This window comes from Cnephaeus nilssonii (genome assembly GCF_951640355.1).
Source record: "Cnephaeus nilssonii genome assembly, chromosome: 4".
Lineage (NCBI taxonomy): Eukaryota > Metazoa > Chordata > Mammalia > Chiroptera > Vespertilionidae > Cnephaeus > Cnephaeus nilssonii.
The window spans coordinates 4,418,645-4,430,642 of NC_137075.1; the positions used below are offsets into that span (position 1 = coordinate 4,418,645).

The 11,998-nt window shown below is 48.8% G+C and overlaps 2 protein-coding genes across 3 annotated transcripts in view; both read right to left on the minus strand.

Moving 5' to 3' along the window:
* The window catches only part of SNUPN (snurportin 1), a 40,892-nt gene extending 39,820 nt beyond the window's left edge, over nt 1-1,072 (minus strand). For both annotated transcript variants that reach the window (XM_079769232.1, XM_079769231.1), the window contains exon 1: nt 940-1,072. In XM_079769232.1, the coding sequence (XP_079625358.1) occupies nt 940-1,042 (103 nt within the window). In that variant the 5' untranslated portion in view covers nt 1,043-1,072. The remainder of the gene's footprint in view (nt 1-939) is intronic.
* Nucleotides 1,073-1,103: 31 nt separating this feature from the next.
* Nucleotides 1,104-1,707, minus strand: IMP3 (IMP U3 small nucleolar ribonucleoprotein 3; the record flags this gene model as incomplete). The annotated part of the gene is made up of 1 exon (XM_079769235.1): nt 1,104-1,707. Exon 1 carries the CDS (start codon nt 1,656-1,658, stop codon nt 1,104-1,106), a length of 555 nt encoding a protein of 184 aa, XP_079625361.1. The 5' UTR covers nt 1,659-1,707.
* Between the last annotated feature and the right edge of the window lie 10,291 nt (nt 1,708-11,998).

Sequence of the window (11,998 nt, forward strand, 5' to 3'; positions counted from 1 at the left end):
TAAGGCATCTATGTAGTGTGCATTTGAAAATGACTTCAATATACTTCAGTTCCTTTCTATTTGACTCAAAAAAGCACTAATAAGTCTTGTGTGTTGTGTTTTAGAAACCTGAAGTCAGCAAGATGAAACCCACCATCAAGAATTAGAAGCAAGTAACTTGTGTGGAAGTTACTTCTATTGAGAGAGCATGGCTTGGGCTGAGGCTGGGCCAAGGCATGTAAGTTGTTTTATGGCCTTAGTCCAAGCTCCTGTAAGTTTTTTACTTTGTTCTACTGTTGGGATGAACGTTCTGTTAGAAAGGAAGGGTTCTTGAGCAAAGAAGACCTACAGATATGACCCTATGTGAGAAAACCAGACAGGCAAAATTTTGCACTAAGCAGTTGAATTATTTATTGGCATTAAAAAAAGCATTCCTTTAAACACTAAACTCTCACCCCATTTTATGAAAACTTAAAACCAAATTCTCCATGGTTGTACACAAGTTAATCACCAGGAGCAAGAATTCGAGTTAAATTAACGGTCCTGCTATGAGATAATAAGGGGAAAACGGGAGTGGGCGCAAAGTTCTTGCTTTCACACTACAATATTAAAGAAATATATTTTATTGGTTTTTTACAGAGAGGAAGGGAGAGGGATAGAGAGTCAGAAACATCGATGAGAGAGAAACATCGATCAGCTGCCTCCTGCACACCCCCTACTGGGGATGTGCCCGCAACCAAGGTACATGCCCTTGACTGGAATCGAACCTGGGACCTTTCAGTCCACAGGCCGACGCTCCATCCACTGAGCCAAACCGGTTAGGGCCACACTACAATATTAAAGGTACAAGAATCTAACAATTCCTAGCGTAGCACAAAACCGCTTCCCATTGTTTCAAGGCAGTCATTTAATTACCAATAGTCCCAGGGCTAAGAAAATTTTCAGATAACAGGGGCGTACCCTTTGGTTGTAAGCGTGGCCTGCAGCTACGGAGCCAAGTTCTTAAGAACCGACCATCGGTTGACCCACTCTTGGGAAAGCGCATCCACAGAATCTCCTGCATCCGGTCTCAGCTTCCAATCTTGAAGATGCGGCACTGGTGAGGGCGTGGGGAGGAAAGACAGCTAGGCTTCCAGGTCGAAGTCATCGCGCTCCTCATTGTACTCCAGCACGTGCCGTTTGATCTTGGACGAGTCAACCCAGGTGACGAAGTCCTCCATGCTGCGCGTGACAAGAAAGGCGGGGTCGGTGACCACGTCGGGGCCCACGCGAACGTGGCCCTGCTCCACGAAGGCCACGGCGGCCTGGAGGTGCTGTGCCATGCGCAGCTTGAGGAGCACGGTGGGCAGGCGGCGGCGGCAGAAGGACGAGGCCGTGACGAAGTCGCAGAGTTCGAGCGAGCTGCGCGTGGGCACCAGGCCAAGGGCATACAGCTTGTCCAGCAGCGCCGCCGTGGCGCGGACGCGGAACGGGTCGCGCTCAGGCAGGTCGCGCAGGCGCCGCGCCAGCTCGCGCACAGACCGGCTCAACTGATTGTAGCGCGTGTAGTCCTCGCGCCGCTGCAGCCGATAGCGCCGCAACACGCGCAGTTCGTGCAGGTTTTGGTCAGTGACCTCCCAGTTCAGGAAGTCCACCTGTTTCAACAGCTTCTGCTCGTGGAACTTAAGCTTCCTCACCATGATGCCGGATGCCAGCTCCCTAGGCCCCCAGGAAGAGAGTGAGTTCCGGCTTCCGTGCGACTTCCGCCTTGGCGCGGGAAGACCCGGCTTGCCCTCGCAACTGGGCCAATGAAAAACAGGCTCACTATCATGTCCCCAATTTCCATTGGTGGGAGTGGGGCCACGCCCCCACGAAGTATCTCGCGTTTCTCTCGCGCCACTCAAGAGGCTGGGGGCGGGGCGGGGCGGGTGTGGGGGCGGGGCAGTGTTAAACTGTTAGGAACCAATCCTGTGATGCCGTCATCGTTCCTCTCCTTAGATGTCTGCCTTTTAGGAACTCCCTAGGGAGTCTCCCCTATAAGAGCTAAACGCGTGAGTTGGGCGGAAGAGGGAAGATGGCATTTGCGTGGTTGGGTTCATTCCACTTTGTAGAGGGCCTCCCGGAGTCTGCCGGCCTGTGGGCTGACCTGGAAGTCCCCACCGATCGCCAGAGCCAGGCTCTTCATCCGGCGGGAGGAGCGATTTTTCTGTGCTAAGGGGGCTGGGCTGCAGCGAACCTCTGAAATACAGATTCTCTGGCCGCTTCCTGTACGGGCAGCCAATTGGAAATCTGCACTGTTGGCAGGAGTGCTACTTGATTCATAAAACACGGCAAGTTTGAGAAAGTTGGATAGTAGGTACAAGCCCGGAGCCTGCAGTATGGACGCAAACTAATTTGCTTGACGGTGGATATGTGGTCACTTCGGCTTGAGTTGACGAAGTTAACTCTGTTTCAGCTAGTTATATCTGTAATTTGTTTCTGAGTGTAGTGCTGCCCGATTAACCTCATTTGCTCAAGCCTTTGACGCCACCTAGCTTCTTCCCTATTCATTTTTTTGTTTTGTTATTTTTTGTACGCTCTTCATTGTCATTTAAGGTGTAATATTTGATCTATGAAAAATAATATATGTTTTATATGTAAGTTATAAAGTATAATGAATACTTATAAACCCAACAGCCAGTTTAAGAAAATGTCACCTGGACCATTTCATCTACCTACTCTCCCAACCAGAGGTGAAGGTACCTGTTCTCCAGAATCTTTTGTTTAAAAGAAAGAAAAATAGTTTTCTCATTATACATGCGTCTCTAAATATGCGTCCTTCCCACTCAGAGTGTAGCCTGTGCACCAGCAGAGAGGTCGTTGGAAATGCAGAATTTCATGCTCCATTCCTGACCTACAGAATCAGAATCTGCATTTAACAAGATTACCAGGTATTTTGTACATACACAATATTTGAGAAGTGTTGCTTAGAAGAAATCACACCATATGGAGTTTATTATATGTAGCTGTAGTTTTTGGTTTTTATAATTTTTTAAACAATTGATTTTAGAGAGGAAGGGAGAGAGAGATAGAAATATCAATGATGAGAGAGAATCATCAATTGGCTGCCTCCTGCATGTTCCCCAATGGGGTTGAGCCCGAAACCAAGGCATGTACCCTGTCTGGGAATTGAACCATGACCTTCTGGTTCATGGGTTGATGCTCAACCACTGAGCCACCCCAGCCAGGCTGTAGTTTTAATTTTCTTTCTTTTCTTTTTTTTTTTATTGCTACAGAATATTCCATTGTTTGGCTCTATCAAATTTATTAATGTTTTTTCCTGTTAGGTTTTTTGGAGGGACTATTTTTTAGCAGTGCTGCTAGTAACATTCTTGTAGGTCTTCTGTTGCACATATGCAGTAACTTCTAGTATGCATCGTGGAGCAAAATTGCTGACTTTAAAGTATGTGCATGTTCAATCTTATTAGACATTGCCAAATTGGTTTTTTCTTTTTTCTTTATTTAGACTATGAGGGTATGTTTCTTTTTTTTTTTTCAATTTTTTTATTAAGGTATTATATGTGTACATATCTTACCATTGCCCTCCCCACACCCCCCTCCCATAAATGCCCCCACCCCCCAGAGTTTTGCATCCATTGGTTATGCTTATATGCATGCATACAAGTCCTTTGATTGATCTCTTATCTATGAGGGTATGTTTATTAAAGCTGGGGACAGTAAAAGAAGGAAAGGCTTAGCATAAGTGAAGTGACAGGAGAGCCTAGGCTGGGCTGCCTTAGCTCACTGGGAAGTCAGAGAAGGGGGCTTTGGAGATAGGTTCAGGGGGTTAGTCTGGGATGAGCTGCCCCTGTGCATTGCTCCCCTGGTTGCAAGTCTCCTGGGGACCCTTAGAGTTTAGGAGATGAGTGCCTGTGGGTGAAGAAGTGAGGAAAGAAGAGGGGGAAGGGATGGTGTGGGTGTGCTCCCTATAGGGAGAGTGCACCTATATTGCCAAATTATTTAACAAAAGGGTTGTACCGATTTATATTCCTTTGGTAATGCATGACAGTTCCCTTTATTCATTATTTTTTTTAAAAGCATATTTATGTTTGTCGGTTTTGACAATATTTTTTAAAATGTTTTTATTGGTTTCAGAGAGGAAGGGAGAGGGAGAGATAGATAGAAACATCAGTGAGAGAGAATTGGCTGCCTCTTGCACGTCCCCCACTGGGGACTGAGCCAGAAACCAAGGCATGTGCCCAGACCTTGAATGGAACTGAGACCTCCTGGTTCATAGGTCGATGCTCAACCATTGAACCACACCAGCTGGGTGTGTTTCATTCTTTTTTTTTTTTTTTTAATAGAAATGAGTATTTATTTTTTAAAAAGTATTTTATTGATTTTTTTACAGAGAGGAAGGGAGAGGATAGTTAGAAACATTGATGAGAGAGAAACATCGATCAGCTGCCTCCTGCACACCCCCTACTGGGGATGTGCCTGCAACCAAGATACATGCCCTTGACTGAATCAAACCTGGGACCCTTGAGTCCGCAGGCTGACGCTCTATCCACTGAGCCAAACCGGTTAGGGCGTGTTTCATTCTTGATTGTTAGTTTTTAAAATATTTGGCAATTTGTTGAGTGTGTGATGGTATTTCAATGTGATTTTAATTTTCATTTCCCTGATGAATAATGGTTTCATATGTGAATAATGCCTCATCCCCCCCACCCCTCCCGGCAAAGATATCCACCCAGAACCTGTGAATGTTACTTTATGTGACAAAGGGGATTTTGCAGACATGACTAAATTAAGGGTCTTTAAGTAGTGAGATTATTCTGGATTATCTGGGTGGGTCCCCTGTAATCACAAGGATCCTTATAAGTGAAAGAAGGAGGCAGAAGAGCCTAAAGAGATATGTTGATGGAAGCAGAAGTCTGAATGATGTGATTACTGGCTTTGAAGATGAAAAGGGCCAGGAGCAAAGGAATATGGTGAGCCTCTAGGAAGCCTGAAAAGGCAAAGAAATAGAATTTTCTCTAGAGCCCCCAGAAGGAACATTGCCCTGCTGACACCTTGATTTAAGCCCTGTGAGATCCAGTTTGGATTTTTGATCTCCAGTACTGTAAGATAATAAATTTGTGTTAATTTCTTACAACAGTGCAGTAAAAACCAAAAAACAAACAAACAGAAAAACCACTCATATAGATTGTTTGCTTCTTTTTCTAATTGATTTGAAGGCGCTTTTTAAAAAAAATAAATCTTTATTGTTCAGATTATTACAGTTGTTCCTCTTTCCCCCCCCCATAGCTCCCCTCCACCCGGTTCTCACCCCACCCTCTGCCCTTACCGCCCCCCACTGTCCTCATCCATAGGTGTACGATTTTTGTCCAGTCTCTTCCCGCACTCCCCACACCCCCTTCCCCCTGAGAATTGTCAGTCCACTCCCTTTCTATGCCCCTGATTCTATTATATTCACCAGTTTATTCTATTCCATCAGATTTTTTATTCACTTGATTTTTAGATTCACTTGTTGATAGGTATGTATTTGTTATTCATAATTTTTATCTTTACCTTTTTCTTCTTCCTCCTCTTCTTACAGAATATCCTTCAGCATTTCATATAATACTAGTTTGGTGGTGATGAACTCCTTTAACTTTTTCTTATCTGTGAAGCTCTTTATCTGACCTTCAATTCTGAATGATAGCTTTGCTGGGTAGAGTAATCTTGGTTGTAGGTTCTTGCTATTCATCACTTTGAACATTTCTTGTCACTCCCGTCTGGCCTGCATAGTTTCTATTGAGAAATCAGCTGACATTCGTATGGGTACTCCCTTGAAGGTAACTAACTGTTTTTCTCTTGCTGCTTTTAATATTCTCTCTTTGTCTTTTGCTCTTGGCATTTTAATTATGATGTGTCTTGGTGTGGTCCTCTTTGGATTCCTTTTGTTTGGGGTTCTCTGTGCTTCCTGGACTTGTAAGTCTGTTTCTTTCACCAGGTAGGGGAAGTTTTCTGTCATTATTTTTTCAAATAGGTTTTCAATATCTTGCTCTCTCTCTTCTTCTGGCACCCCCATAATTCAGATGTTGGTATGCTTGAAGTTGTCCCAGAGGCTTCTTACACTATCTTCATAATTTTGGATTCTTTTTCTTTTCGCTTTTCCGGTTTGATGTTTTTTGCTTCTTTGTATTTCAAATCTTGGACTTGATTCTTGCGATCCTCTAGTCTGCTGTTGGATCTCTGTATATTATTCTTTATTTCAGTCAGTGTATGCTTAATTTCTAGTTGGTCCTTTTTAATGTCCTTGAGGGACTCACTACATTTATTGGCGGTTTCTAGAAAATTCTTGAAAAACCTTATAACTCTATATCCAGTCATTTGCTTTTCTCCATTTCTTTCATTTGTGACCTGTTTCTTTGTTTCCACATTTTGGCTGCTTCCCTGTGTTGATAGAGTGGCTTTGTGTGCTAGGTGTCCTATAGGGCCCAGTGGCTCAGCCTCCCAAATTACCTGAGGTGGACACTCTTGGTGCACCCCTTTGTGGGCTGTGTGCACAGTCTTGTTGTAGTTAAGCCTTGATTGTTGTTGGTATCACTGGGAGGAATTGACCTCCAGGCCAATTGGCTGTGAGGATCAGTTGTGTCTACGATGGGAGGACTTCTGTGCTGGAGACACCCTTATGGGGCAGGACTTGCTTAAGTGGGACTTTGGTGCTCACTGAGTCTGCCCCCTGAGTATGTCCCTTATGGATCTGAGGAGTTGTAATCTGGATGGTCCCACTCAGACCCCTGGGTATACTGGCTCTTGGATCTCCAAGGAGGTGCAAATTTAGCTCTGCCTGAGGCCGGAGAGATCTGCAGATTCTTGGAGGTACCCAGATGAGGCCCACCTGTGAAGCAATGCAAGCTGCTGTGGAGCCTTGGGCCTTCTTTTGGAAGCTCTGGGGCTCTCTGACCCAGCTGCAGTTTGTTAGGTAATTTTAGACTGCAAAGGGCCAGGCCATTCATATGCAAAAGCCTCTGCGCACAGCTGGGGTGGGGTTGTAAATTGGGTGGTGCGGGGTCTCAGAGAATCAACAGGGTGGAGCAGACAGCAATGGCTGACCTTCAGCCCTGCCCTAAGAGGCTCCCAGGTATCAGTGTCCCGTGGTAATTGCTGCAAGCACTTCTGAGAAAACGCCGCCCTCGTATTCCGGCCCGATGCCAGACAGTCCAGTTTCTCCCGTATGAGTCTGGGTCCCCAGAGTCTCGCCCGGAACTGGAGTTCAGAGCAGTCCCGAGCTTGTGTCTCCTTCCCAATTGAAAAAGACAACCGTGTCCTCAGTTGCCAGCCCTTTCCGCGCACACGCCTCCGTACCTCTGCACTTTACTTCCGCACCTCCTCTGAGTCTCAGTGTGCTTTTCTCTTCCCTTCTAGTTGTAGAATTTCCACTCAGCCAGCCTTCCTGTGGTTCTGGATGATGTCTGTTTTGTCTTTTAGTTGTAGTTTTGAAATTTTTGTGCGAGGTAGCAGATCAGGTGTTTACCTATGCTGCCACCTTGGTTTCTCCTTGAAGGCGCTTTTTATATATTATGGATATTAATCCTTAACCAGTTATATGAGGTACAAATATCTTCTCCTAATTTGTACTTTATTTCCACATATTACCCTAGCCTCATTCCCTTCCAACTCTTTTTTTAAAAAAATATATTTCATTGATTTTTTTACAGAGAGGAAGGGAGAGGGAGAGAGAGTTAGAAACATCAATGAGAGAGAAACATCAATCAGCCGCCTCCTGCACACCCCCTACCGGGGATGTGCCCGCAACCAAGGTACATGCCCTTGACTGGAATTGAACCTGGGACTCTTGAGTCCACAGGCGGACGCTCTATCCACTGAGCCAAACCGGTTAGGGCCCTTCCAACTCTTTTTCCCCTCTTCCAACTCTTGCTCAACATGTCTGCAGCAGGACTCTTGGCTAACTTCCTTCTCCCCAAACATGATAAATATGTAAATTATATATGTTATGAAATAAAACTCAGCAGGATTTAGGAGGGCTTGGGCTGAGGATGGGCTGTAATTTTATTTTATTTTATTTTATTTATTTATTTATTTATTTATTTTAATTTCTTTATTGATTAAGGTGTCACATATTTGTCCTCATCCCCCCATTCCCATCCCACACCCCTCCCCTTGGATGCCCCAACCCTCTGTTGAACTTAAGCATTGGTTAGGCTCATATGCATGCACACAAGACCTTTGGTTGATCTCTCCCCCCTCCCCCCACCCTCCCCTATCCTCCCTCTGAGGCCCGATAGTCCGATCGATGCCTCCTTGTTTCTGGTTCTGTTCTTGTTCATCAGTCTATGTTGTTCATCATTTCCCCTAGATGAGCGAAATCATGTGTCACTATAGATATACTTATAAGAATTGAATGTGCGACGAGCAATAATAGTTATGCTGACAGGCAAATGAATCAGTCTGTAGTGAGTTTCTTTCTGGACCAACAGTTCTTTTGAGACCCAATATCAATGTCCACCGGTTCCCTATGAGTACATGTCGGCACTGACCCCTCAGCTCTGGATGGTGGACAAATGGTGGTAATGCAGGTCCGACTCCCTCTGGTTTGGTCTCGGCTGGACCCAGGGGCACTGCTTCACCCGGATCCAGGGGCCCACGGCCTCGCCCGGACCCGGGGCCAGGCTCACCCGGCTCCAGGGGCCCGCGGCCTCGCCCGGACCCGGGGCCCAGGGCTCACCCGGCTCCAGGGGCCCGCGGCCTCGCCCGGACCCGGGGCCCAGGGCTCACCCGGCTCCAGGGGCCCGCGGCCTCGCCCGGACCCGGGGCCCAGGGCTCACCCGGCTCCAGGGGCCCGCGGCCTCGCCCGGACCCGGGGCCCAGGGCTCACCCGGCTCCAGGGGCCCGCGGCCTCGCCCGGACCCGGGGCCCAGGGCTCACCCGGCTCCAGGGGCCCGCGGCCTCGCCCGGACCCGGGGCCCAGGGCTCACCCGGCTCCAGGGGCCCGCGGCCTCGCCCGGACCCGGGGCCCAGGGCTCACCCGGCTCCAGGGGCCCGCGGCCTCGCCCCGACCCGGGGCCCAGGGCTCACCCGGCTCCAGGGGCCCGCGGCCTCGCCCCGACCCGGGGCCCAGGGCTCACCCGGCTCCAGGGGCCCGCGGCCTCGCCCCGACCCGGGGCCCAGGGCTCACCCGGCTCCAGGGGCCCGCGGCCTCGCCCCGACCCGGGGCCCAGGGCTCACCCGGCTCCAGGGGCCCGCGGCCTCGCCCCGACCCGGGGCCCAGGGCTCACCCGGCTCCAGGGGCCCGCGGCCTCGCCCCGACCCGGGGCCCAGGGCTCACCCGGCTCCAGGGGCCCGCGGCCTCGCCCCGACCCGGGGCCCAGGGCTCACCCGGCTCCAGGGGCCCGCGGCCTCGCCCCGACCCGGGGCCCAGGGCTCACCCGGCTCCAGGGGCCCGCGGCCTCGCCCCGACCCGGGGCCCAGGGCTCACCCGGCTCCAGGGGCCCGCGGCCTCGCCCCGACCCGGGGCCCAGGGCTCACCCGGCTCCAGGGGCCCGCGGCCTCGCCCGGACCCGGGGCCCAGGGCTCACCCGGCTCCAGGGGCCCGCGGCCTCGCCCGGACCCAGGATTCAGCCTCACCCGGACCCAGGGGCGCACGGCCTCGCCCGGACCCAGGATTCAGCTTCACCCGGACCCAGGGGCGCATGGCCTCGCCCGGACCCAGGGGCACGTGGCCTCACCCGGACCCGGGAGGATGGGCTGTAATTTTAAATAGGGTATGTCTGGGTAGGTCTTATTGAAGTGATATTTTATAGGGGTTTAGCCTTGTGTGTGTGTGTGTGTGTGTGTGTGTGTGTGTGTGTGTGTGTGTACATACACACATAAATGTATATATACATACATATATGTATATATACATATATGTGTATATATATACATATATGTATATATATATATAAATTAAAACATTTTAAAAATACATTTTTATTGATTTCAGAGAGGAAGGAAGAGGGAAAGAGAGATAGAAACATCAATGATGACAGAGAATCATTGATTGGCTGCCTCCTGCACGCCCCGCATTGGGGTCAAGCCTGCAACCCAGAATTGAACCTAGGACCCTTCCGTCTGAAGGCCGAAGCTCTAGCCACCAAGCCAAACTGGCTATGGATAGCCTTGTCTATATTTAAGGGACGAGCATTTCAGGAGGAGGAAACAGTCAGTGCAAATCCCTTAAGACAGGAATGTGCCTGGCATGTCTGAAGAGGAGTAACAGCCATCTTGGCTGGAGCAGAGTGGGCTAGGCAGGCAAGAAAGTGAATTCAGATAAAGAAGCTTGTGGCTCTTGTAAGAACATTTTATGCTGAGTGAGATAAGGGCACTGCAGGGTTTTGTACAGGGTTGACAGCCAACTTGTATTTTAAAAGGATCACCCTGATGCTGTGTTGAGAACAGACTATCTGAGGCAGAGACTACTAGGAAGCTGTTGCAGTGATCTAGGTGAGGGAGAGTAGCTGGACCAGCAGAGCTGCCATGAAATGCTGATGAAAGAGGAGTCCCATGGTTCTCCTTTGCTGATTCCTTTCCTAAAGGAGGAACGTTGGATGCCTGAAAGGGGAAATGGATGCCGTGTGCAGGATTCAGGGTCCCAGCAGGAAAAAGAGACCATACTCCAATTATAATAATGTGAAGAGAACTTAATAAAGGAACTTTTCCCAACAGAATGGGCAGAATGTAGGGAAACCACAAAGGTTAGTGGTTTCCAGACACATGTGACCAGAGGCTCTATAACTCCTAGGCTTAAAGAGAGTCCCTGGAAGGGAGGGAATGGAAGATACAAGTTCTGGAAATGCCTGTGAGGCCGAAGTCTTCCCCAAGAACCTGAAAGTTAGAAAAACACACCCAGAACAGATGTGGGAGTAAAGCAAAGATGGTTGGTCTATAAATGTGGGAATTAAAGACCATCAAGTTGGTGGCTGGGGGTCTCTCAAGGGGCTGGGGCTGGATTAGGACCCTAGTAGTGTGAGCAGAAATCCCAATTGTATTAAATGAGCTAATAAAGTTAAGATGTTTACAACAGTGTCTCTAAGGAAGTAGCTGCTATAAAAATATACTTCATTGATTTTTTACAGAGAGGAAGGGAAAGGGAGAGTTAGAAACTTCAATGAGAGAGAAACATTGATCAGCTGCCTCCTGCACACCCCCTACTGGGGATGTGCCCGCCACCAAGGTACATGCCCCTGACTGGAATCAAACCTGGGACCCTTGAGTCCGCAGGCGGACACTCTATCTACTGAGCCAAACCGGTTCAGGTGTAGCTGCTATTGTTAAACCCAGTTTGGAGAGAGGCTTTGTGAACAGAAGAGAGATCACAGAAAAGAGGCATCCCAAAGCAGCTGGGAGAAACATGTATTCAGACTGGTCATGGTGATACAGTACTGGGATAAAATTGAGTCCTTAGTATCAAGGCTGCCCCTGTAGAGGGGGATACGAATTCAAGGTTTGTTCTTTGAGACTTACCATACCATCCCCTTTTCTCATTCTAGGGGTTCCAGGTTCACTGTGCTAACCTTCTGGTAACTGGGCTTTCCAAGGAGCAGCCCAAACTGCTTTATTCTATTGGTGCAAAAATTCAGGTTTCCTTGACAGTTTTATTTCTCTGTGCAAATTAATACCTGGGCTTTTGGGGTTTGTATAAAATACTTTATTTGGGTCAAATGCCAGACCTGCACAGGGAATTAGATCTACTCACTGCACCAATGAATTTGAGTTTTGGAGCTAGAGGCCTGCAAATCACACCCATCAAAACAGCCAGGGGTGTCCACCTTTAGCAGTATTGCCTTCTGCCAGTTAATCTGCATCCAGTGGGAAGAGTGAGAGTGATAGGGAATCCTAGCTAGAGGGGTAGGCAAGGCTCCAGGGCACAGCCAGGACGGGGAGTAGGAACTGAGGCCTGTGCTGCACACATCTCTAGGAAGCTTTCCTTGACCCTTCTCCATCCAGGCTGGGTCTGTGCACTCCCAAGCACATTTTATGTTACCGGTCACATTGGGCAAAGAGCCTCTGTCTA